Source organism: Numenius arquata, chromosome W (assembly GCF_964106895.1).
Source record: "Numenius arquata chromosome W, bNumArq3.hap1.1, whole genome shotgun sequence".
Lineage (NCBI taxonomy): Eukaryota > Metazoa > Chordata > Aves > Charadriiformes > Scolopacidae > Numenius > Numenius arquata.
Window position 1 is genome coordinate 15,178,468 of NC_133615.1, and position 27,313 is coordinate 15,205,780.

The following is a 27,313-nucleotide window of genomic DNA, read 5'->3' on the forward strand; positions in this document are numbered from 1 at the left end:
GTACTGAAGTACAGCTCCTCCTGGCGCCCCGATTGCCAGTGTTAGGTTGGATGTTCAAAGGTAAAGTTCCTTCTACTCATCATGCCACCGATGCTACCTGGAGTAAGTGGATTGCCTTAATCACACAGCGAGCTCGAATAGGAAATCCAAATCGTCCAGGAATTGTAGAAGTGATCACAAACTGGCCTGAAGGTGGAGATTTCACAATGCCACCAAAGGAGGTGGTAACACGTGCTGAGGAAGCCCCACCATATAATGAACTCTCAGATAATGAGAAACAGTATGTTTTGTTCACTGATGGATCTTGTCGTATTGTAGGAAAGCATCGAAGATGGAAAGCTGCTGTATGGAGTCCTACACGACGAGTTGCAGAAGCTACTGAAGGAGAAGGTGAATCAAGTCAATTTGCAGAGGTAAAAGCTATCCAGCTGGCCCTAGACATTGCTGAGCGAGAAAAGTGGCCAATACTCTATCTTTATACTGACTCATGGATGGTGGCAAATGCTCTGTGGGGATGGTTAAAACAATGGAAGCAGAGCAACTGGCAGCGCAAGGGTAAACCCATTTGGGCTGCTGAATTATGGCAAGATATTGCTGACCGGCTAGAGAAACTAGTCGTGAAAGTACGCCATGTAGATGCCCACGTACCTATGAGTCGAGCCACTGAGGAACATCGAAACAATCAGCAAGTGGACCGAGCAGCTAAGATTTTCCAGACAGATTTAGACTGGGAACATAAAGGTGAATTGTTCTTAGCTCGATGGGCCCATGACACTTCAGGTCATCAAGGAAGAGATGCAACGTACAAATGGGCTCGTGACCGAGGGGTGGATTTAACCATGGACGCTATTGCGCAGGTTATCCACGACTGTGAAACATGCGCTGAGATCAAGCAAGCTAAAAGGTTAAAACCTTTGTGGCATGGAGGTCGGTGGTTGAAATACAAGTATGGGGAGGCTTGGCAAATTGACTATATCATACTCCCTCAAACCCGCCAGGGTAAGCGTTATGTGCTTACAATGGTGGAAGGAAGCACCGGATGGTTGGAAACCTATGCCGTGCCCCATGCCACTGCCCGGAATACCATCCTGGGCCTTGAAAAGCAAGTCTTGTGGCGACATGGTACTCCAGAAAGAATTGAATCTGACAATGGAACTCATTTCAAAAACAATCTTATAAGTAGCTGGGCAAAAGAACATGGTATTGAGTGGATATATCATATTCCCTATCATGCACCAGCTTCTGGAAAAATTGAACGATACAATGGATTGTTAAAAACTACCCTAAAAGCGATGGGTGGTGGATCCTTTAAAAATTGGGACAAGCATTTAGCTCAAGCTACTTGGTTAGTTAATACCAGGGGATCCATCAGTCGAGGTGGTCCTGCTCAATCAGACCTTTTACATATTGTAGAAGGGGATAAAGTCCCAGTGGTGCATGAAAGGAATATACTAGGGAAAACTGTATGGGTTTTTCCTGCCTCGGGCAAAGGCAAACCCATTCGTGGGACTGTTTTTGCTCAAGGACCTGGATGTACTTGGTGGGTGATGCTGAAGAATGGAGAAGTTCAATGTGTACCTCAAGGGAATTTGACCCTGGGTGAGAATACTTAATTCTGAGTATGATGTTAGTTGTTTACAATACTAACAGTGTTCTATAAGTGTTTTTCAGGATGACACTGCAATGATGAAACCTAGCCGGATTGATCAAGTGGCGTCTAGTAAAACTTCTCTGATGATGGACATGTTACCCATGGGCACGAACCACAATGAATTTCACACTGTCTTTCCTACCCTGAGAACCTGATCTGCTGTGAAATGGACTTAAGCTTTTGTATATAGAGATAAATTATAACTGAGTGATTTACATATATCTATCTATATATGTATGTATGTATAGATTTTATGGATGATAGTAGTTGTAATCTAAGCATGATGCAAATGGTATGGAATAAGGGGTGGAATGTCCCGGTTTGAAGTAAAACCGAACCAATTTTCTGTTCTGTAACTTTACATCCTAGCTAGGCCTCCTCTAACTCTCTGAAATTAACGGCATATTGTGGAGAAAACTGCTCGTTCTCAGAGTGATAAGACCAATGTTTGTGCTCCATGCCAAGGAACGGTATGCAGGGAGGCCCTTGCTTATACTTATTGCTATAACAACCAAGGTCAGCCAATTTTGTTATTTGCCCCCTTAGAGGGTCGGAAACGGAAAAAACGTAGAGGGGTCACATCGGTGGGGAGGAGCGGACAGGACAGGTGACCCAAACCTGACCAACTAGGGTATTCCATCCCATCTGCCCCATGCTCAGTATAAAGGCTGAGGGATCAAAGGGTCAGCCCCCTTCCTGCGATGGCCGACGTCCAGAGAGGACTCTGTCTGTTCATCTGCCTTTGATCCCGATCCGTGTGTTCCTGACTCCAGAGCTGGAATCCAGTTCCCATTCATCACTGAGTCCAGTCTGGGACTTCCCCAGTGCCTGCCGGTGATGTAACTGACATCCTGGGAGCTTGATACGGTTTTGTATATATTGTATCTATTTCATTATTTTCTTCTTTATTTTTATTTTAATATTAATTCTTCATTAAAGTAGTTTAGTTCATTCTAAACTTCTGAATCTCCTTATCTCTTTCTCCTCCTCTCTCCTCTTTTGGGGGGGGGGAAGGGAGGGGGAAGGGCCATCTGCCGGTCCGGTTTTGGTAAATTCAGCCAAAACCACGACACTTATGATCTCTGGAAGTGAGGACAGGCTTCACAGGAAGATTACAGAGCTGTGGTTCATATGTGCAGGGAGAAGACATGAAAGGCCAAAGATCAACTACAGTTGAAACTGGCCAGTGTTGTGTCAGAAAAGAAGGGTTTTAAGTACATTTATAGCAACAGGAGTTCAAAGGAAAACACTGGACTGATACTTGTTAAAGATGCTCATCTGACTAATAGGGATGAAGAAAAAGCAGAGGCATTCAGTGCGTTTTTTACCTTAGTCTTTAATAATACAGTCTCCCACAGCATCCTCATAGGTAAGCTTAGGAAGTGTGGATTAGATCAATGGACAGCGAGGTGGATTGGAAACTGGCTGAAAGACAGAGCTCAGAGGGTCATGATTAGGGGCACAGAATCTAGTTGGAGGTCCATAACTAGTGGTGTTCCCCAGGGGTCAGTACTGGGTCCAGTCCTCTTCAATATATTCATCAATGACCTGGATGAAGGGATGGAATGTACCCTCAGCAAGTTTGCTGACGATACAAAACTGGGAGGGGTGGCTGATTGTGTAAGGGATAATAGAGGATGGTCCGAGTGAGACATGATGGAAACTTACTAGTTAAACTAAGTCCAGTATACACGCTGAGAAAAACAAGGGAACTCAATACTGTTGTTGCAAAACTATGTGTGTTACTCATGAGAACCTGACCTTCAAAGAAGGAAAACGACCAGAAGAAGATGCAACAATGTGGTCGTGTATCAGGCAGCTGCTGTTAGCTGAGCCAGATCACGAGTCTGGTGAGGCTCGCTGCATGTGCTGGCCACGCATGCAGCGACCCTAGCTGGTACTTTCCCACTCACTCCGGTGCAGGATATAAGGGGGCTGTCTCGGGCGGAGGGAGAGACATGAGCACACTTTGAAGTTACAGGGGTCGCCCTGAAGGTGCTGTGCCTGCCTTCCCACCCCCCCCCCCCCCGCCGTACCGATGTGACTCCTCGCCATCCTGCTGCTCAGCAGTGCTGCTACTATCTTTGGGTTGGTAAGATTCTCCTAAGTAACTGCTGTTTGTTGGTAAAACTCTCCTAAGTAACTTTTGGGACATTTGGGAATTGCTTATCAAGGCTTCACAATAAAGCTGAGTTAACATTTTGTTTTCATGTGAGCTCTCGTTTGTATGTTGGAATCTCTCTAAAAGAAGCAGTTACACACCAGAAGGCTGTGCCACCATACAGTGAGACCTGGACGGGCTGGAGAGGTGGGCAGAGAGGAACCTGATGAAATTCAACAAGCGCAAGTGTAGGGTGCTGCACCTGGGGAGAAATAACCCCATGCACCAGTACAGGTTGGGGGCTGACCTGGAAAGCAGCTCTGGGGAAAAAGACCTGGGAGTCCTGGTGGACAACAGGATGACCATGAGCCAGCAATGTGCCCTTGTGGCCAAGAAGGCCAATAGCATCCTGGGGTGCATCAGGAAGAGTGTGACCAGCAGGTCGAGGGAGGTCATCATCCCCCTCTACTCTGCCCTGGTGAGGCCCCATCTGGAGTACTGTGTCCAGTTCTGGGCTCCCCAGTTCAAGAAGGACAGGCAACTGCTGGAAAGGGTACAGCAGAGGACCACAAAGATGATTAGGGGGCTAGAACATTTCTCTTATGAGGAAAGGCTGAGGGACTTGGGTCTCTTGAGTCTGGAGAAGGGAAGGCTGAGGGGGGATCTGATCAATGCTTATAAATACTTAAAGGGAGGGTGTCAAGAGGACGGGGCCAGTCTTTTTTCAGTGGTGCCCAGTGACAGGACAAGAGGAATTGGGTACAAACTTGAACATAAGAAGTTCCATCTAAACATGAGGAGGAACTTCTTTACTTTGAGGGTGGCAGGACACTGGAACAGGCTGCCCAGGGGGGTGGTGGAGTCTCCGTCTCTGGAGGCGTTCAAAACCTGCCTGGACAAGTTCCTGTGCAACCTGCTCTAGGTGGACCTGCTTTGGCAGGGGGGTTGGACTAGATGATCTCTGGAGGTCCCTTCCAACCCCATGTCATTCTGTGATTCTGTAATACTGACAGAACTTGGGCTGCCTGGTCCCCTGAGTCAGAGGACCATGAGTGTGGGAACAGTGACTTTCCATTTGTGGAAAACGAAATTGTAAGGGACCAGCTTAATCAGCTGAATGTTCACAATTCCGTGGGGACTGATGGGATTTGTCCCAGAGTACTGAAGGAGCTAGCGGATGTTATGACAGGACCCCTCTTGATCATCTGCCAAAGGTCTTGGGAGTCCCAGTGTCGTGGTTTAGCTCCAGCTGGCAACAAAGAACCACGCGGTTGGTCGCTCCCTCCTCTCCAGTGGCAGGATAGGGGGAGAATCAGAAGAAAAAGGCAAAACTTGTGGGTTGAGATAAAGGCAGTTTAACAGAACAGCAAAGGAAAGAGGAAAGCAACAACAGCAGTACTGATAAAGGAATATACAAAACATGATTAATGTTCACCGATGGGAACCTGGAAAAGCCCCAGCCCACTCCTGAGCAGCAATTCCTGAGCAGCTATATACTGAGCATGCGGGTCACATCTTATTGAATACCCCTTTGGCTAGTTTGGGTCAGCCATTTGTACTGTGTCCTGTCCCAGCTCCTTGTGAAAATTAACCCTATCCCTACCAGAACCAGGACATTATCCACCCCTTATTCTATACCATCTACGTCATGCCCAGATCCTACAGTTTCCAATTAGTCGCCATCGCTTTTCCTTGTCTTTGATATATATGCATACATACATCTATACATACAGATATCATTCCCTTAGTCTATGGGCCATCCCTCTAAAAAGTCTGTTGACTTCATTTAATCCATGACTTTGGGCTCCATCTGTTAGAACAGTCTATCAGGGCAGGAGAGATGGTGTGTGGTGCTGGATTGTTGCATGCTGTTTCCAGAGCTTGCGGATGGTGTATCTGGCGCGGTCCATGGTGCGGTCTGTGGGTTGAAGATGTTGATCTCAAGGAAGCTGCTGAGCATCAGGTGCTGAAGTCAGTTCTGATGCCATCACAGCAGCACTTTACTTGGTTTCATCAAAATCCATCTGTCATTAGTTTGGGTGATTATTACTGTAGTACCACTGATATGGCATATAGCAATTGTAGTACAGATGACATACAGTGGCAGGGTTATTTAGCAATTAACATCATACAGTGTGAGTCATTGGCTATTCTCTCCCAAAATCAGATCCCCATGAGGTGCACATTGAACTTCCCCATCCTTCCACATCACCCACCAAGTGTACTCAGATCCTTGAGTGAAAGCAATCCCCTGGGTGGAATTTATTAATAATCACACTGAGTCTATGGGGGAAACAGGGGGGATACTTTCCCCAGCTCTTTCACCTCCCTTTTCTCCTTCGGGCCAGGTATGACAGCTTTTGAGAATTTTGAATACCCTTGGGATGCTCAAACCAGCCTGGTCCTATTGTTATGTCTCCTGAATGTGTTCCAGGTCTTGTTTAGGGTTAAACAACTATTTATGACTACCATCCAGAGATCTGCCCCAAGGCTGGAGAGTCATGGGTGGCATGGCATGTGGGAGAACATGGGCAGGTATCTAGAGAGCTTCTCACCTCCAATGGTTTGGGATTTCACCCCCGAACAATTACAGGACCCTGATAAAGTGATAGAATATTTGAAAGAAAAATGCTGTGGCTATTCCAGAGAGGCACAACTCACTGCATTGTGCTGGGCCCTGGCCAGTATCTACCAAGCATTGCTCAATGTTGCACAACATCCTCAGGAGAAAGAGATGGAAACCAGGCTGACAGGCAATGTGGCTACTGCCACCCCTGCGACAGACACTGTGGCTACCCCAGCCCCTGCAGCAGGCGCTGTGGCTACTCCAACCCCTGTGGCAGGCACTGTGGCTACTCCAACCCCAGTGGCAGGCACTGCAACTGAACCAGAAAACCAACCTGTGCCCATATCAGTTGCCCCTATCCAGAAGAAGAAATACACCAAGAAATCAGTTCGCTCAGTGAAGGATGACGATGATCCAGGGTCGTCACAAGAACAAGAAGAAGAGGCAGAACCAGAGATAATCACTCGATCCCTGTCCCTGAGCAAGCTGCGGGACATGCGAAAAGATTTTAGCCGACTTCCAGGTGAGCACCTTGTCACCTGGCTGCTCCGGTGCTGGGACAACGGAGCCGGTACCTTGGAATTGGAGGGTAGGGAAGCCAGGCAGCTGGGATCTCTGTCTAGAGAGGGGGGCATTGACAAGGCAATTGGGAAAAGGACACAAGCTCTCAGCCTCTGGAGGCGACTCCTGTCAGGCATGAGGGAAAGGTACCCCTTCAGTGAAGATGTTGTATGTCATCCGAGCAAGTGGACCACCATGGAAAGAGGTATCCAGAATTAGCCGTGCGGGAGATGATTTATTATGACCTGGACAATGCACAGTTACCCACAGATCCTGATGAGATCCAATGCACAAGGTCCATGTGGTGGAAGTTTGTACGGAGCGCACCATCATCATATGCCAACTCGCTGGCAGTAATGGAATGGAAAGGCGAAGAGGGACCAACCGTGGATGAGGTGGCTGCCCAACTTCGGCAATATGAAGAAAATCTCTCTTCTCCCCTCGTCTCAGCTGTGGAGAAACTGTCCCGGAAGGTCCAGCAACTTGAAGAGAATATGTCCTACTCCCCACCTGTACGAGCCGGTATCTCAGCTGTTAGGAACAGACGTTTTTCCACTCAAGATAGAGAATACAGGGAGTACACCCCACGAAGCACCCCGTGGTTCTGCCTGCGTGACCACGGAGAGGACATGAGGAAGTGGGATGGACAACCTACTTCAATCCTACGGGCGTGGGTACAGGAATTGCAAGGAAGAACAACCACAAAAGGGGATCTCCCCAGGAAAAGTGCCACCCCGGTTTCCAATGTGCAGTTCCCCAGACAGAATAGAAGGCCTGAGCCTACTTCTGATCCCCTTGAAGGAACTTCCAAATCATTTCTGCAAGAGGCGAGTAACGGATACTATGACCAGTATTAGAGGGGCCCTGCCTCCAGCCAGGTGGGGGAAAGGGACAACCGAGTTTATTGGACGGTGTGGATTCGATGGCCTGGCACATCAGAGCCACAGGAGTATAAAACTCTAGTGGACACAGGTGCACAGCGTACCCTAATACCATCAAGCTATAGAGGGGCAGAACCCATTTGTATTTCTGGAGTGACAGGGGGATCCCAAGAGTTGACTGTACTGGAGGCTGAAGTGAGCCTAACTGGGAATGAGTGGCAAAAGCATCCCATTGTGACTGGTCCAGACGCTCCATGCATCCTTGGTATAGACTACCTCAGGAGAGGGTATTTTAAGGACCCAAAAGGGTACCGGTGGGCTTTTGGCATAGCTGCCTTGGAGGCGGAAGAAGTTAAACAGTTGTCTACCTTGCCTGGTCTCTCAGAGGACCCTTCTGTTGTGGGGTTGTTGAGGGTCGAAGAACAACAGGTGCCAATTGCTACCACAACAGTTCATCGGTGGCAATATCAAACTAAACGAGATTCTCTGATCCCCATCCATAAGCTGATTCGTCAACTAGAGTTTCAAGGAGTGATCAGCAAGACTCGCTCGCCCTTTAACAGTCCCATATGGCCAGTGCGGAAATCTAATGGAGAGTGGAGGCTAACTGTGGACTACCGTGGCCTTAATGAAGTCACGCCACCACTGAGTGCTGCTGTGCCGGACATGTTAGAACTTGAATACAAACTGGAGTCCAAGGCAGCCAAGTAGTATGCCACTATTGATATCGCTAATGCATTTTTCTCAATCCCTCTGGCAGCAGAGTGCAGATCATAGTTTGCTTTCACTTGGAGAGGTGTCCAGTACACCTGGAACCGACTGCCCCAGGGGTGGAAACATAGCCCCACCATTTGCCATGGACTGATCCAGACTGCACTGGAACAGGGTGAAGCTCCGGAACATCTGCAGTACATTGACGACATCATCGTATGGGGCAACACAGCAAAAGAAGTTTTTGAGAAGGGGAATGAAATAATTCAAATCCTTCTGAAAGCTGGTTTTGCCATAAGACGAAGTAAGGTCAAGGGACCTGCACAGGAGATCCAGTTATTAGGAATAAAATGGCAAGATGGATGCCGTCAGATCCCAATGGATGTGGTCAACAAAATCGCAGCTATGTCTCCACCAACTAGTAAAAAGGAAGCACAAGCTTTCCTGGGCATTGTGGGTTTTTGGAGGATGCATATCCCAGATCACAGTCTGATTGTGAGCCCTCTGTATCAAGTAACCCAGAAGAAGAACGATTTTAAATGGGGTCCTGAGCAGCGACAAGCTTTTGAACAAATTAAACAGGAAATAGTCCATGCAGTATCTCTGGGGCCAGTCCGGGCAGGACAAGATGTTAAAAATGTGCTCTACATCGCATCTGGGGAGAACGGCCCTACCTGGAGCCTCTGGCAGAAAGCACCAGGGGAGACACGCGGTCGACCCCTAGGGTTTTGGAGTCGGGGATACAGAGGACCCGAAGCCCGCTATACTCCAACAGAAAAGGAGATACTGGCAGCATATGAAGGGGTTTGAGCTGCTTCGGAAGTGGTTGGTATGGAAGCACAGCTCCTCTTGGCACCTCGGCTGCCGGTGCTGGGTTGGATGTTCAAAGAAAGGGTCCCTGCCACACATCATGCAACGGATGCTACATGGAGTAAGTGGATTGCATTGATCACGCAGCGAACTCGAATGGGAAACCCCAGTCGCCCAGGAATTCTAGAGGTGATTATGGACTGGCCAGAAGGCAAGGATTTTGGAATGTCATCGGAGGAGGAGGTGATGCGTGCAGAAGAGGCTCCACCGTATAATGAACTACCAGAAAATGAGAAGAGATATGCCCTGTTCACTGATGGGTCCTGCCGGATTGTGGGAAAGCATAGAAAGTGGAAGGCTGCCATGTGGAGTCCTACAAGACAAGTTGCAGAAGCCACTGAAGGACAAGGTGAATCAAGCCAGTTTGCAGAGGTGAAAGCAATTCAGCTGGCTTTGGACATTGCCGAGCGGGAAAAATGGCCAGTACTTTATCTCTACACCGATTCATGGATGGTGGCAAATGCCTTGTGGGGGTGGTTACGGCAGTGGAAGCAGAGCAATTGGCAGTGCAGAGGCAAACCTATCTGGGCTGCTGAATTGTGGCAGGATATTGCTGCTCGGGTAGAGAATCTGGTTGTGAAAGTACGTCATGTAGATGCCCATGTACCCAAGAGCCAGGCCACTGAGGAACATCAGAACAACCAGCAAGTGGATCAGGCTGCTAAGATTGAAGTGGCCGAGATGGATCTGGACTGGCAACATAAGGGTGAATTATTCATAGCTCGATGGGCCCATGACTCCTCAGGCCATCAAGGAAGAGACGCTACATATAGATGGGCTCGTGACCAAGGGGTGGATTTGACCATGGACACTATTGCACAGGTCATCCACAAATGCGAGACATGCGCTGCAATCAAGCAAGCCAAGCGATTAAAGCCTCTTTGGTATGGAGGACGATGGCTGAAATACAAATATGGGGAGGCCTGGCAGATCAATTATATTACACTCCCACAAACCCGTCAAGGCAAGCGCCATGTGCTCACAATGGTGGAAGCAACCACTGGATGGCTGGAAACATATCCTGTGCCCCATGCCACTGCCCGGAACACCATCCTGGGCCTTGAAAAACAAGTCCTGTGGCGACATGGCACCCCAGAGAGAATTGAGTCGGACAATGGGACTCATTTCCGAAACAGCCTCATTGACACCTGGGCCAAAGAGCATGGTATTGAATGGGTCTATCACATCCCTTATCATGCACCAGCCTCTGGGAAGATAGAACGGTACAATGGACTGCTAAAAACTGCACTGAGAGCAATGGGTGGTGGAACTTTAAAAAATTGGGATACACATTTAGCAAAGGCTACCTGGCTAGTTAACATCAGGGGGTCTACCAACCGAGCTGGCCCTGCCCAATCAAAACCTCCACGTACTGTGGAGGGAGATAAAGTCCCCGTAGTGCACATGAAGAATATGTTAGGGAAGACAGTCTGGGTTAGTCCTGCCTCAGGCAAAGGCAAACCCGTCCGTGGGATTGCTTTTGCTCGAGGACCTGGGTGCACTTGGTGAGTGATGCGGAAGGATGGGGAAGTTCGATGTGTACCACACGGGGACCTGATTTTGGGCGAGAATAGCCAGTGAATGAAACTGTATGATGTTAATTGTTAAATGACCCTGCCACTGTACATCTCATTTCTGTAACTGCTATTGGTTGTACTATAGTAAGAATCACCCAAACTAATGACAAATGGACTCTGATGAAAAACCAAGTAAAGTGCAGCAGCGAAGGGATCAGAACTGACCTCAGCAGCTGGCGTCCAGCAACTTCATTGAGATCAACATCTTCAACCCATGGACCATGGACATGAGCCGCACCGGATACATCAGCCACAAGCCCCAAGAATACAGCATGCGACAGTCCAGCCCCACACACACCATCTTGCATGCCCTGAGAGACTGTTCTAACAGATGGAGCTCGAAGTCATGGACTAAATGAACTCAACGGACATTTTAGAGTGATGGCCCACAGACTAAGGACATTATACCTGTATGGAGATATACATATATATGTATGTCAGGGGAAACTGATAGTATTTAATTGGAAACTGTAAGATCTGGGCATGGCATGAAATGGTATGGAATAAGGGGTGGATGATGTCCTGGGTCTGGTGGGGATAGGATTAATTCTCCCCAGGACCTAGCAGGGACACAGGTATTCCATCCCATGTGAGCCATGCCCAGGGGGTAGCAGGAGCTAGCCGGGGGAAGGGGAGGGACAGGAAGTCGGGGGGGGGGGGGGGTGGAAGTGGAAGGCATCCCTCGGGGGAGCAGAGCGGTCGGGGGGCGTCCCGGGTGCGGTCGGCAAGCGGTGGTATCGTACTCGTGGTTGTATATTCCTCTGTCAGTGTTGTTATTGTTGTTGTTTCTTGCTCCCCTTGCTGTTCTGTTAAATTGCCTTTGTCTCAACCCACGAGTTTTTGCCTTTTTCTTCCGATTCTCCCCTCCCGGCTGCACTGGTGGTGGGGGCCCGATCTGAGCGAGCGGCTGCCACGTGGTCCTTTGTTGCCGTCTGAGGCCAAACCATGACACCTTGTGAATGCCCCCTTCTCCAGACAGGGATCCCAGCTGCCTGGCTTCCCTACCCTCTAATTCCAGGCTACTGGCCCAGTTATCCCAGCATCAGAGCAGCCAGGTGACAATGTTCTCGCCTGGAAGTTGGCTGAAATCTTTTTGCATATCTCACAGCTCGCTCAGGGATAGGGATCGAGTGATTATTTCTGGTTCTGCTTCTTCCTCCTGGAGGGATGGCCCATAGACTAAGGACATTATATCTGTATGAATATATATGTACATATATATATATGACAGGGGAAAGTGGTGGCAATTAATTGGAAACTGTAAGATCTGGGCATGATGTAGATTGTATAGAACAAGAGGCGGATAATGTCCTGGTTCTGATGGGGATAGGGTTTATTCTCCCCAGGATCTAGCAGGGACACAGGTATTCCATCCCATGTGAGCCATGCCCAGGGGGTAGCCAGGAGCTGGCCGGGGGAGGAGGGGCAGGAAGTCATGGCTTGGTAGCAGGCTGGGGCATCCCGGGTGCTGTCGGTGAGCAGTGGTATCGTAATTGTGTTTGCATATTCCTCTGTGTTACTGTTAGTGTTTTCTTGTTCCCTTTGCTATTCTGTTAAACTGCCTTTGTCTCAACCCACAAGTTTTGCCTTTTTCTTCCGATTCTCCCCCAACTGTGGGGGGGCGAGAGAGCAGCTGTGTGGTTCTTTGTTGCCATCTGAGGCTAAACCACGACATGTCCCCATGTTGATATTTCGGCCATCGTCCTCCATGCCAAAGATGCTTTAATTGCTTGGCTTGCTTGATTGCAGCGTGTCTCACATGCATGGATAACCTGTGCAATAGTGTCCATGGTCAAATCCACCCCTCGGTCACAAGCCCATCTATATGTTGCATCTCTTCCTTGATGGCCTGAGGTGTCATGGGCCCATCGAGCTATGAATAATTCACCCTTATGTTGCCAATCCAGATCCACCTCAGCCACTTCAATCTTAGCAGCCTGATCCACTTGCTGGTTGTTCTGATGTTCCTCAGTGGCCTGGCTCTTGGGTACATGGGCATCTACATGACGTACTTTCACAACCAGATTCTCTACCTGGGCAGCAATATCTTGCCACAATTCAGCAGCCCAGATGGGTTTGCCTCTGCGCTGCCAGTTGCTCTGCTTCCACTGCGGTAGCCACCCCCACAGAGCATTTGCCACCATCCATGAGTCAGTATAGAGATAAAATACTAGCCATTTTTCTTGTTCAGCAATATCTAAAGCCAGCTGGATGGCTTTCGCCTCTGCAAACTGGCTCGATTCACCTTGTCCTTCAGCGGCTTCTTTGGCTCGTTGTGTTGGACTCCACACAGCAGCCTTCCACCACAGTGGCAGAAGGAGGCTGCTCCTGTGGGGCAGGGGCCAGGCCGGGGGCAGCCCAGTGGATGTTACAGGTGTGGGCAGGTAGGTGCCAACTGCAGGCAGGGCAGAGGCACGCCAGGCCAGGGAAGCCAGTGTCCTCGCACCACCAGAAAAAGTCTGCCTGTGCTCCCTGTTTCCTCTCTCCCCTCCTCTTTAACTGTTTACTATAGGTGGCAAAAAGATCACGCTATCATTAAAAGCACATCCCTTCACTTTGTACCAGTTCTGGGGAAAGAGAGCAAGATGAGTGAGCAAGCACACTGAGGCAGGCCACTCACTGCCGCTCCCGCAACACCGGCCACTTCCTGCGCTGCCGCCATGCCTGACCGGGGGAGCCCAGGAGCTGACCAACCGACAGTCTGGGAGCTGTCTGCCTGCTCACTGCCCGCCAGCCTTGCTGTTGGGGATGCTCAGGGTAAATTACTTGCGTTATTTGAACTGGGTTTGTGGTGGGGAGAGGGGACAATGATGGCTTGCAATTGGGGTTGCATGTTTGCTTGTTAATTGGGTTGGATTTCTTCCACCTGTCTTTAAGCAGTCTAACCTGGTGCTCAGATACTCCGAGATCTCAGGGGCTGGAGAAAGGAAGTACTGCTGAGGTGTTCAGGCACACATCTGGATTTGCTTATGAGTTTGCAAATCGCAGGTTTCATCCAATAAAACAAACAGCTCTCAATACAGAGGACTGAAAGGAAGTTGTAGCGAGGTGGATGTTGGTCTCTTCTCCCAAGTAACAAGTAATAGGATGAGAGGAAACGGCCTCAAGTTGCGCCAGGGATCGTTTATATTGAATAGTAGGAAAAATTTCCTCACCAAAAGGATTGTCAAACATTGGAACAGGCTGCCCAGGGAAGTGGTTGAGTCACCATCCCTGGAGGTATTTAAAAGACGGGTAGACGTGCCACTTAGGGACATGGTTTAGTGGTGGATTTGGCAGTGCTAGGTTAACAATTGGACTTGATGATCTTAAAGGTCTTTTCCAACCTGAATGATTCTATGACTTTCCACAGATGTTGCCCTTGGGGGTACCACAGGGTATTTCCTCTGTGCCTGAGTCGCGTTGACTTCTTGAAGTCAAGGGCTGCAAGAGGGTAGCCATCGCTGGGCACTACCAAGGAGGTGATGCAGGAGGCCATGCTGGCAGTGTGCTGGCAGCATGATGGTACCCTCCATACCCACACAGGGCAGGACAGGCAGGCCCCTGGCCCGGCAGCTTGGCATAAGACCAGGCTGCATGGGAGTACCCAAAGTGTGACCCACAATAGTGAATGACTTTGCTTTGCCAGGTGTCATGGTTTTGGCTGCGATGGGGTTAACTTTCTTGCTAGCAGCTGTTATAGTGCTATGTTTTGGATTTGGGATGAGAATAGTGTTGGTAGTGCAGTAATGTTTTTGATTGTTGCTAATCAGTCAAGGACTTTTCTGCTCCTCACACCACCCCGCCAGCGAGTAGGCTGGGAGTGCACAAAAAGCTGGGAGGAGACACAGCTGGGACAGCTGACCCCAACTGACCAAAGGGATATTCCATACCATATGATGTCATGCTCAGCATATAAAGCTAGGGGAAGAAGAAGGAAGGGGGGATGTTTGGAGTGATGGCGTTTGTCTTCCCAAGTAACTGTTACGTGTGATAGAGCCCTGCTTTCCTGGAGATGGCTGAACACCTGCCTGCCAATGGGAAATAGTGAATGAATTCCTTGTTTTGCTTTGCTTGCGTGTGTGGCTTTTGCTTTACCTATTAAACTGCCTTTATCTCAACCCACAAGTTTTTTTCACTACTACTTTTCTGATTCTCTCCCCATCCCAACTGGGGGGAATGAGCAAGCAGCTGTGTGGTCCTAGTTGCTCGCTGGGGTTAAACCACAACACCAGGAAGAAGTAAAAAAAAGATACTAATGCCAGCACAATAATGAGGTTTCATGGAGTTTCTGCCTGACAATGTTTGGGAGGAAAGATGGTGCAAGTTTCTGCAGGGAAGTGGGCAGGAAATGCACTAATTCCACAGCCCTGGCAGGGGACCTCAAATGCGTTTTGTGCCTGCCACCTCCTGGTTGGTGCACCCACAGCAGTGCATCCCACAACGCGGGTGCAGTCACCTGCAGGCCTTGCCCTTGCCGCTATGCCAGGGCTGCTAGCCATGTTGTTGTCATCACTTATCTGGTATGCAGGTCCTATTTTGAAAAGTGTCCCATCCCCTAGGATAGCACAATACAGCTTTGGCTCAAGTGAGCCATGCAGTGCTGTACAGTCAAATGTGATGTGAGTACCTGGATATGGTGAGGTATGAGTTTCCAGGGGTGTATTGCTGGGACTTCTGCCCGCCTTACACAGATGGAGTAACACAGGGAAGGAAATGAGGTGTTTTGCCAGTCACACACTTTGCATCCTGCAGTGCGGCAAGCAGTACAAGAGGAGGCTTGTGCTGACTTCTGGAAACAAAGATGCCCTGAACAGAGGAGCAGCTCAGACATCACACCTACCTTCTGGAAAATAAACCACAGTTTGTTTAAAATCCATTAATGTTTCTTGCATGTGTTTGACTTCTACCCACTTTCATTTAATTCTGCTTTTTCGGGGGGAAGTGTCCTGCTGTTGGTTTGCTTTCAGCTGTAACTGGAGATGAATAGGTGGTAAAGATGCTCCGGTTGCTACTTAAAAAACACTGTTACGAGCTTGTGTTGGAAGGGGCCCCCACAAGACAGAGTTTCACTCCCCCCTTCCCGGGGGAAGACCCTGCCCCGCGGGGTGCAGTGCTGTTCACCCCACAAAACGGCGCGCCCGGCCCGGCCCGGCCCCGCGCGGGTCATAGGCGCCCTCTCACAGCGACAGAGAAGGACAACTTCCCACCGTATGGCTGCCAGCGCAGCCAATCACCGCTGCGGGCTCCCGCGCCAACGCAGGCGCCGCTGTGATTGGCTGTGCGCGGCCGATCACGTGGGTTCAGGAGCTGACGTGCAGGGCCGTTCTGCGATTGCAGAGCTGCTGCGCGAAGAGTGGGTGGAGTGGGCTGTGCCTAGCTAAGCGAGGGGCTTTTTCCGTAAGGCACAAGGCAAAGACACTGGGGGCGACAGGAGGAAAGGCTCCGCTCGAGCGCGGCGGGGGGTGGGGCCAGGCCTATGGGCGCGGTGCGGGGCCTGTTGGATGGGCTGGCTAGCCAATGGGAGTTGGAAGGTGGGATCGGAGCTGCTGCTCTCTCTCGTTCATTCACTAGCTCCTTCCTTTTGTGATTAGCTCTCTGTGCCGCGCCGACTTGCCCCTCTGGCCCGGCAGCTTTTACTCGTCCCTGCACTTTTAGAGGAAGAGGAGGGGGAAACAGTGAGGAGGAGGTGTCGGTATCCCGCTTGCTGCCTTATGCTGCGGCCCCGTCCCGCCTCCAACCCAGAGATCTGTATGGACGGGCATGGGGAGAGCAGCGCCTTCCCGCGCTGCCGAGGCTGAGTGGCCACGCCGGCTGCCGTCCGCCGCCCTCGGTCTCATGGCCGCACTGGGGCTGCTGCTGGGCATAGGTATGGGGGGCGGACCGGGGAGGGAGGAGCCGACGCGCGGAGTCGGGTCCCGACAAGTGCCTGCGCGTATGCACCTCAGACTTTAACATGGCGGGACTGAGGAGGGGGTGGGTACGCGTATTGGCGTGTTTGTGACTCGGGCCGATGCGGAGTTTGTAAGAGGTGTCCTCAGGAAAGCGTCCGTCAGCGTTTGCACCATCTTGGTGTTTCTTCAGAGGCCGCGCAAGAAGTGCGCTGTACGGGGGAAATACGTGTGTGAAAGCACTGATATAGCGATGGAAATAGTGATTGCGGAGCAGGGCAGCATGCAGCTGTACAGCAGCAAGCCAGAGGACTTGGGAAAAACATTCATTTATTTTTCCTGGGTTTTATTGTGAGTGGATTTTTTTGATAGAACAGATATTTGCCTGATTTAATGGAAACTGGGGAGAAGGTGGAAGATACACAGATAGTGCTCGCCTAAAGTATTTTTTACTCAGAAGTGATCTGATCAGTTTTACTTCTGTGAAAGTGTTTCTATTTAGTTTGAGTGTTTTTAAACATTTATAACTTTAGTGAAATAAACTGTATGTTTAAGTGCAGGTTTAGGTCATCTGCATTTAGTCAGATTGCTATTTCACCTCCCCCTTCCCTCTATACTAAGAGCCTACTGAAAGCAGCAGAATGAATTTTCCTAAAGTTGCAAGGGGGCTTGGATGGGTAGATTTGTTCTGCTATTTGACAACTTGTCTTGCCTACCTAGACTAAATTATATATGATTTGTGGTATTTTAATCATAATTTAAAAAAATTGATGCTTTGAAAGTCAGGCTCTGAAGTGGCATAATCTATGTCAGTTTGTTTGGCATAGGTCTTTTCACTTTGTGATCGTGTACCTTAAAACACAGAATTTAATTTTTTTTTTTTTTTTTCTTAGCAAAGCTGCATATCACTTGCACAAAGGTGTACTGAGAAACTTATTGCTTACTCATATGCTTCATGGTCATGCTTGACTGTAGGTTAAAGGTTGTTTCTGCTCTGTGTTGGGATTTTGACAGGATATTTACTTTAGCTATCTATCATAGGCAAAACACCTGTTACCCTTCTAAATTCACAGATTGGATGTTCTGGGTATGTCATATGAGTCCTGACTCACAGGAGGGTTGGCTAGGGGGCAAGCAGAGAAATTGCTAATATCCTCTCATCACTGTGAATTGCAGAAAACAACTGCATTTAAAAATTAAAGGTCCAACATTATTATTAGTTCCTCTTTCACTCCCCATTTCTCAGAAACTTAGGAATATTTTAATTGGACTGTTAAAATCAAGCTGAACTCAGCCCAATTTTACTTTGAGGACACACAGACAAAAAGGTGGGAAATGGTGTAAAGAGAGGGATTTGAGGGGAGGGAATAGCTGTAAAATATCTCTTCTCTGAGCATGTTTTCAGTTAATAGCTGTACAAGCACCAAAAACTATTACATGAAATCTTGCAAGTATTCTTTTTTAAGTTCCATTTGCTGTTATGGCTGTTGTCTGCTCTTTGGATGGGAGAGAACCTGATTTATCATTTGACTTGTGCAGAAAATCCTGTTGTCAGAGGTCAATGTTCACAAAGGAGACAGAGGAGTCCTGGAAAGACTTAATTCAAGTAAAGGAAGAGTCCACTGGGGCATACCCATGTGGGGTCTCTCCAATTGCCGGATGATGCAGCCTCCATTTTATTCTAATTCCCCAGCTGCATGTAACCCTTTTCCTTTCCCCATTGGCTGAGGTGCTTGGAAGGTACAGACTTCCTGATCTACCTACTACATAAAAGTTCAACTTTTGTGGTTTTTCAATTGTCTAACTTTTGCATTTTCAGTTATTTCCCCTAATTTTCGGTTATCTCACTCCTGCAGTTTCAGTCAACTTCCCTGTTTGTGGAGACACTCTTATCCCTATCTTATCAATCCCTCCTCTTTTTATTTCAATATTTGTCTTTACAAAGTTTCAGTCACCATTAATTGGATCTTTTCTTCTTGACTTATTTTTGGGTTTGGAACTATTTGCAGAGACATCATCTTTTGTCCCCTTGTAGCTAATTCTGGGTCACTAGGCTCAGCTACTACTTGCATTCTTCTGACTACGTGCTGAATGAGCTGCATAAAACAAGGTATCATACATGGTACAAAAATCAGAGCTGCTACTGCACAAAGAGAGAAAAACAACATGCGTTTAATCCATGGTCCACCAGACAACCACGAGAACATGTGTAATTCCCATCCTTTCCAGGTTTGAACTGGCACATGAGCTAGTTTTCTCATTCCTTTTGTCATCTGTTTTACTATCTTCCCGTGATCATCGATTTGTAAACAACAGTTGGATTCATTTAATTTTCCACAAACTCCCCCTTCTTTGGCTAGCAAATAATCTAGGACAATTCGGTGTTGGAAAATTGCATTCCTCATCTGAGTAGATTGGCCTGAAAGAAGGTCAAGAGCCTCAACTGTCTGGTTAGTTATAATTTCAAAAACGGCTTGTAATCTAATTATCCTATTTAAATTATAAATGGGGTCTCTTGCTCCAGAAATCACCTCGTGGGGATTCCGTGTTGCTGGTCCATAATATTGTATAACTTGTTCAGGTGGCCATTCATCTTTTTCCCCATGATTGGGAACCACCTTTGGTTAGGGATTTATCAACTGATCGTTGTTCTCTTATCAAATCTTCATATACATTAACTTGTTTCCTTGAACTTGTGGTAATAAGAAAAATAATGGTCTAATATATCCTATATAAGATATCCCTGACCAATTTGGAGGTAACCTTTAGTAGGCATGTTGGCCACAAATCCAATAATGGCCCTTCAAAGCCCAAGTCCCGTTAGCGAATGGGCCTTCCCATGTTTCATTATCCTGTGGTATTTCATAGTATAGAGTATTTTTTTTTTTTTTATCCCAACGGTCGTCCTGCTATACTTAAATCACCATAGGAATTGCAATAATCACATTCAAAGGCTCCCACATCTGGGTGCCATTTACAGTTACATCCCCTATCATTCTTAGTTCGATTTGTAGCCGACCAAAATTTTCTAAAATAGGTCCTAGTTCCATTTGAGTTTTGCCAGGCCCATTGATAAACCCTTATTACATGATTTTTGCAAATGATGTTGTCCTGCTGACAAGCCAGGAATAAAGAATCTCTAAATCCCCCTTTTTGTGTAATTTCTCTCGCAACTGCTTTCCATCTGCTATGCCAAGGTTCTTTGAAAGAGCACTTTACCCAGGTGCCATCTATAAGCTTTGCATGTGTTTGGTTCCATCTTCCTCGGTATCTAAAGCAATTATAAGGTCTACAGTAAGGATCATAGCAATCCATTCCTGATGACAATGTCCACTCACATTCGCTTTTCCCTACATTTTTCCCTCCCGGCTTGGTTCTATTCAGACAGTAATTTCCTTTTCCTGGGTACTATATTTTCCATGTACCTCCTTCTTCCTTCCAGAACCCAGTTCCGTTATGCACTATACTTGGGTCACTCACCCACCATTTAGGCTGGACAGGCTGGGCTACCCACAGCCAATCTTCAGCTCCTCCTGGACCTCCACAGACCCAGCAATTACTGAGGTTAAAAGCTTTGGCCACCTCTTCCTCTGGAGTCAAAAATCAGTTTTCCCATCTGTTATGGTTTGAGAAAACCCATAACAATTTATTGTCATTTAGACAATTATTCTATCACCCGATGACCCCTCCCCACCCGGAAAGGGAATTGGGGAACACAAAGAAACACGAGGGTTGAAATATAAATAGATTTAATAGACTAAGACTAAATAATTAACAATAATACTAAAGAACCAGTATTAATCCCGATACTGATATAAGATATACAGGAATTATACTCAGCCAATTCTATCAGTAGGAAGCTGTGCACTCCCAGCAGTGGACAGCAGATGTCAGACACTGCGAGTGCAATGACTTCGGGAGGAAAGGAAGGCCTCAAGGGTCCAGCACCAGGGCAAGGAGCTGTCTGGACTGCTGCCATCAAGGGAGAGAGCCCGCTACGCAGCAAACTTTTCTAATTTATATTGAATGTGACGTTCATGGTATGAAATACTCCTGTTGGCCAGCCTGGGTCAAATGCCCAGGCCTTGCTCCTCCTCATCCCTGCACCTGGCAAGGCTCGAAAACACTAAGACTTTGAATCCCACAGAGCCTGGCTGGCTATAAAGTAAATATTTTCATGAATTCAGACACTAGAGTCTTCTAAAAGTGCAGTTTTCCCCAGCATTAGAAGAAAAGTTAGTCCTGTGTCTCTCAACCCAGGACGCCATCCCAGACTTCGATTTTGCCAATAATATAGAAACATGATCATTACTAAAAATTTCATCTTGAGCTTATTATCTTTCTACACTAGATGTGGCAAGTGAATATACAGAAACAGTTCAGTTAGTGTCTGCTCACCAGTTGCTGAAAGTTCTAATAAGGGAACTCCTTTCCTTGTGGATCTATACCCTAGATCCTTTGGGTAAACACACAGAACACCTCCCGAGGTCTACCTGATAGCTACTGGTCTGATCTGCTCTTTGTAAGAGTTAGTTCTAGTCTCCCACCCTAGATTTGGACAAATTCTTTTTTTTTTTTTTCCCCCCACTTCTTCAAATCAAGGTCTGGTATGGCACGTGCTTCCACTGCTCAACACCTACTGGGTTGCAGCCAGTAGCAGAATTCAGAATTTCTTGTTGTGGCAAACACAGAGGTCAATCCAGTGTTGCCCTTGATTTTAACTTATCAAATACTACTAATCGGGTCTTTTTCTACGGAAGGTTATCCACATTTTCCCCTCCTCTTCCTCTAGCTCCAAAGTCTAGTTTTCCGGGGCCTTGGACGTCTTGACTCGAGTATGATGAGTCCACCCATGTTCGGCCATCTTAACTGCTGTTTCTGTGGTTAATAACACTTGGTACGGTCCCTGCCGCTTTGCCACCAATGGTACTTCTTTCCATTCTTTAATTAGGACCCAGTCTCCTGGTTGGATGCTATGGACAGCAAAGCCCAAAGGCAGGGTCTATGCCAGCTGAGCTTCCTCTCGAAGAGATTTCACAAGAGACAGTGTCATGGCCACATATTGTTTCAAGTATACATCGCTTATTTCTACCTCCCCACTAGGTCGAGAGTTAGCAGGGTAAGGGATTCCAAACATTAATTCAAAGGGGGATAATTGAAGGTCTCCTCTGGGTTTGGCCTGTATTCTAGCTAAAGCTAATGGTAGAAGACGTATCCACGGCATTTTTGTTTCCAAAACTAATTTTAAAATTTGCTTCTTAATTTCCTCATTCATCTTCTCTACTTTGTGGAAGCCTCAGAGTTCAGGGAGAGTATGTAAATCCCATTCTATTCCTAACGCCACCATGTGTGAGCCGATGCAGGCAGGATGCAGGAACAACCACAAAACCATGGATTAAGGGCAAAGAACAAATTTAATCTCAATACCTCATGGATCAGGGAACCTCTGAAGCAGCACCCGGGCAGAGGCAGGCAAGCAGGGGACGCAGGCACCGTGGAGCGAGAGTCCTTATTAGCAAGAGAGTCCTTGTTAGCAAGGGAGTGAGAGAGCGAGAGAGCTCCCACTTGCTGTTTAGGCCTGTATTTCAAGGATTCCGGCAGGCAGAGTTTTCCGCTGTGCTTTGATCTCTTCAACAGCAGGGCAGGAATCTCAGGCGTGTTCGATAAGGTGCCCCTGAGTCCATCCCAGGCCTGTGTTATCTAAGTGCAGATGTCCTACTTGTTGAGCACACAAAACTAAGCAACAATTAGTGTGATATATGTGTTTTCCAGCACCCCAGATGCGAGTCACTTGAGTGTATTTACAGTCCTCCTCGCCAATCTTCCGTTACTTTCCCACACACCATAACCCCTTGAAGAATTTTTCCAGTAAAATGAGTTCCTCTATCTGAATCTATTGCCTCTACTATTCCATATCTAGGAATTATTTGTTCTAAAAGCACTTTAATAACTGATCCTGTAGTTTTTGTACCACTTTCTTTGGTAAATTCACCACCTCCAATAGGCGAGTAATTAAACCTTCGTGAGCTAATGTTTTTCCTCTACAGGTTAATAACCCTCTTTCCTCCCAAAATTTTCCAAATGCATGAGCCACCCCGTGTGCATATTTTGAATCTGTAAATATGTTTACTGTTTTTCCTTGATACAATTCACAGGCTCTTATTAAGGCATACAATTTTGCAGTCTGTGCTGACCATGTGGAGGGTAGCTTCCCTCCTTTTCGCAGTTCTCTTCCTTTTACTACAGCATATCCTGTAACTCATTTCCTTTCTATTACCCTTGAGGACACGTCAATATACACATTTTCCCCATTTGGCCGAGGGGTATCCCTTAGTTCTTCCCTAGCCTGGGTTTGGAGATCTATTACTTGAACACAGTCATGAATTTCCTCCGGATCTCCTCCCTTGGGACCAGCTAAGCAGGAGGCCGGATTAAACCCTTCCCCGCTTGTTTAATGGAACAAGAGAACTTAGAATTAATGAGTTTCATACTGTAATAACCTAGCACTGGTCATCCATTTAGAAGCTCTTTCAGTTAACAAAGCTTTAACAATGAGAGCTCCCCCTGCTGTCAGTTTTCAAGCATCAGTCCAGTCTTGTTCAACATATTTATCAATGACCTGGACGAGGGGACAGAGTGTATCCTCAGCAAGTTCGCTGAGGATACCAAAGTGGGAGGGCTGGCTGACACTCCAGAGGGCTGCGCTGCCATCCAGCGTGACCTGGACAGGCTGGAGAGCTGGGCAGAGAAGAACCTAATGAGGTTCAACAAGGGCAAATGTAGGGTCCTGCACCTGGGGAGGAAGAACCCCAGGCACCAATATAAGTTAGGGGTGGATCTTCTGGAAAGCACTACTGAGGAGAAGGATCTGGGGGTCCTGGCACATAGTAAATTATCCATGAGCCAGCAATGTGCCCTTGTTGCCAAGAGGGCCAATGGGATCCTGGGCTGCATAGGGGAGAGTGTGGCCAGTAGGTCGAGGGAGGTCATTCTCCCCCTCTACTCTGCCCTGGTGAGGCCACAACTGGAATACTGTGTCCAGTTCTGGGCTCCCCAGTTCAAGAGAGACAGGGAACTACTGGAGAGAGTCCAGTGTAGGGCAACTAAGATGATTGAGGGATTAGAGCATCTCCCTTATGAGGAAAGGCTGAGAGAGCTGGGACTCTTTAGCTTGGAGAAGAGAAGGCTGAGGAGAGACCTTATTAATGCTTATAAGTATCTAAAGGGTGGGTTGAAGGATGATGGAGCTGGACTCTTTTCAGTGGTTCCCAGTGACGGGACGAGGGGCAACGGGCACAAGCTGGAACATAGGAAGTTCCATTCAAATATGAGGAAAAACTTCTTTCCGGTGAGGGTGACAGAGCACTGGAACAGGCTGCCCAGGGAGGTCGTGGAGTCCCCTTCTCTGGAGATCTTCAAGACCCACCTGGATGCAGTCCTGAGTAATGTGCTCTAGGCAATCCTGCTTCAGCAGGGGAGTTGGACTAGATGATCTCTAGAGGTCCCTTCCAACTCCGACAATTCTGTGATTCCATGATTAAAGCTGTGGCTGCACAATTTTGTAAACAGTGAGGCCACCCCTTTGCCACCAGATCCAGCACTTTAGAAAAATAGCCCACAACCTAATCCCTGGGGACGAAGTAAATTCTCTCAGTATTACTTGTAAAGCTTGCCCAAACAGGAACCGGTGCTTCTGTGTATCCCTGCAGAAGGACTGTCTACGTCAGTTGTTGCTTCACTGTTTTCCCTGCTTCTTCTTTTTCCCACTCAAAGGCAAAATATTGGTTACTTTCCTCTGTATGTGGGCATCCCCAAAAAGCACCCTTTATGATATTAATCTGCATCCCCAATTTAGCCATCAGGTCCCTCCCTAATAGATTACAATCACAATTAGGGACGAACAAAAATTCGTGCATCTCAAACTTATCTCCTATATCTATTAATAGCGGCTGGATGAAATGTACCCGTTCATCCTTTCCACTTACTCCTTGGATAATTATAGATTCTCTTGACAGCCGTTCCCCCTTTGGCACAAAGTTTAAAGTAGATCGAGAGGCTCCGGTATCCACTAAAAAGTGTACCTCCTCCCAATTTGGACCCACATGACAGGTTATCAAGGGCTCCAAGGTGGTGGGTCCCTGGAACAGTGGGAGCCCCTGACACCCCTAACAATCCATTTCCATCAACCGGTGGACTTCCTCCTCATTAGGGTCCACCTGCCTCTGCAGGCACTCTCTTCCAGTGTCCTTCTTTCTTGCAAATAGCACATTGATTTCTTCCCAACTGAGGCCTGGGTTGACCCCTTCCCACTGAGGAAGACATGTTTCTGTTAAATCCTGATGGTTGCCCCCTCCCCTTCAATCCTGGGGGTCCCCGCATTTTTCCTTTTGGAGGCTGTAAAAGCTGTGCCATCACTCTTGCCTTTGTCTTTGCCCTTTCTTCATCCCTTCTTACATACACATGTTGCGCCTTTCTAACCAACTCATCCAAAGGCCTGTTCTGCTATTCCTCTTCTTTCTATATTCTTCTCCTTATGTCAGGCCAGGATTTGGTGACAAATTGTACCCTCAACAGTGTGTCAAAAGCCGGTCCCTCGGGGTCCAACCCTCCCTGTTTTCTTAAGGCATTCCTGGTCCTTTCCAACCAGTGAGAGGGACTCTTGTCTCTCTCCTGTTCTAGGGACATAGCCTTTGTCATATTGTTAGTTCTGGGAACCGCTGTCTTAATTGCTCTAATCAAATAGGCTCAGTAATCCCGAAGGCAGGTTAGGTTAGCCTGATTATTCGGGTCCCAATTGGGGTCCACTTGGGGGATTAAGTCATCAACCATGGGCACATCCTGCCCTGTGTTCCCTGCTGCCTGTGGGTGTTCATCTTCCCACAACTGACGGGCTTTTTGCAAAATCATCTGTTTTTCCTATGGCCCAAATAAAATTCCCAGAAGAAAATCCCAGTCCTTCCAGGTATAATCTGCATTCCCTAGATATTCGTCTACCTTTCCCTCCACCCCTATGGGGCGATCCAAATATGGGGGTAATTCCTTTTTCAACCCTCTTATGTCCTGAGTTCTAAGGGGTACAATTACAAACCCAAATCCTCTCCCTTGTCTGCCCAAAGGGACCTGGCGAAGAGGCATCTGATGAACGCTTGCCTCCTGGGTTTTAGGCACCCTTGGTGCTTCGTATTGTGTCTCCCTTCTAGTTCTAGAGAGGGACATAGCCTCTTGCCCATCCTTCCCTTCACTGTTGTCCTCTTCAAGAGGGGCTGTAGGGACGGCTTCTCCTTGATTTTCTTGATCTGGGGGTATAAAGGCCCAGTAGCCACTCCTGGATCCCCTGGGGGACCTGGAGGGGCTCGGCAATAAGGCAGGGGAAGACACTGAAGAACATCCCATGTCTCTTTCTCTGTTCCCTTTCTCTCCCCATTTTCCGACTCTCCCTTATTTCTTCTCCCTCTGACTACATAAATTCCTGTCCGCGGCTCTCTTAACCATCTTTCCCCACATGCTTTTTCAGTAAGTCCTTTCTCAACATCGTTCAAGTATAAGCATAAACACTGACAAAGACTAGCATCATCTGACCCAAGAGGAGGCCATCTAAAACCTTTTTGCAAATTATATTCAGGCCAGATAAAATAACAAAACTTTACCATTGTTTCCTTAGTTATTTCTGGGTGAATGTGTAGATCTCCCCGAGATCTTAACATTCTCCCCAAGGGACTTTCCGGGGGTATTTCAGGATCATCATCCTGGTCGTTGAGACCCATTCTCGACTTTCCCTTGCTGCCCTCCCTGGGCGTCCTCCCTCTTTTACTCCCCGAATTTCCCATAGTACTCACCGGTGAGATTTTCAACGGTCTCTCCCTGCGGACAGGTCCATTGCTCTTCTGTCTCCTGAACAGTCTCAGGTACCCACATCAGTCGTCCAGCGCTGGCAGCTGTCAAAGGGAACTGATCACTGAAATTTTGGTGAGGCGTGCCATCAGCTCCATTCGTCGGCTGCCATCCCTGGAAGGTGGAAGGATCCTGGAGGAGTCCCAATTTGTGTGGTAGCGGTGAGGAAGAAGGGGAAGCGGCAACTGCCTTTACTCCAGTTACTGCAAGAACCAGGAGTAAAACCCAGAGAGCTCCACAACTCCTAGCCCCGTTACGGGAAGTAATGGGATCTAGTGGGCCAGCTAGAGTGAAAATTCCGTTTTCCACCACTGATTTAAATGATTGGAAAGAAGTAGCTAGAGGGTATCGAGATGATCCCTCTAAGGTGGCAAAGCGATTTGAATTGATAGTTAGAAATCAAGATCCAGATTGGAGAGATGTAGATTTAATTTTGGGAGAGATGACTGAGACAGAAAAACAATTGGTATTAAAGACTGCCCGAACCCATGTGCAGGCTCAAATTACAGGGAGAGTCCTGCAAGGGAGTTTGGACGAGCACGTTCCACTGACTGATCCGAACTGGGATCCCAATGATGGACAAGATTATGCAATGTTAAGACGATATCGAGATTAGATCAAATTAGGGCTGGAA

At 47.7% G+C, this 27,313-nt stretch overlaps 1 protein-coding gene across 1 annotated transcript in view; it reads left to right on the forward strand.

The window, feature by feature from the left end:
- The first annotated feature begins 16,660 nt into the window (after positions 1–16,660).
- The window catches only part of LOC141476783 (repulsive guidance molecule B-like), a 34,449-nt gene continuing 23,796 nt past the window's right edge, over positions 16,661–27,313 (forward strand). The window contains exon 1 of the mRNA XM_074165583.1: positions 16,661–16,766. Within this exon, the coding sequence (XP_074021684.1) occupies positions 16,661–16,766 (106 nt within the window). The remainder of the gene's footprint in view (positions 16,767–27,313) is intronic.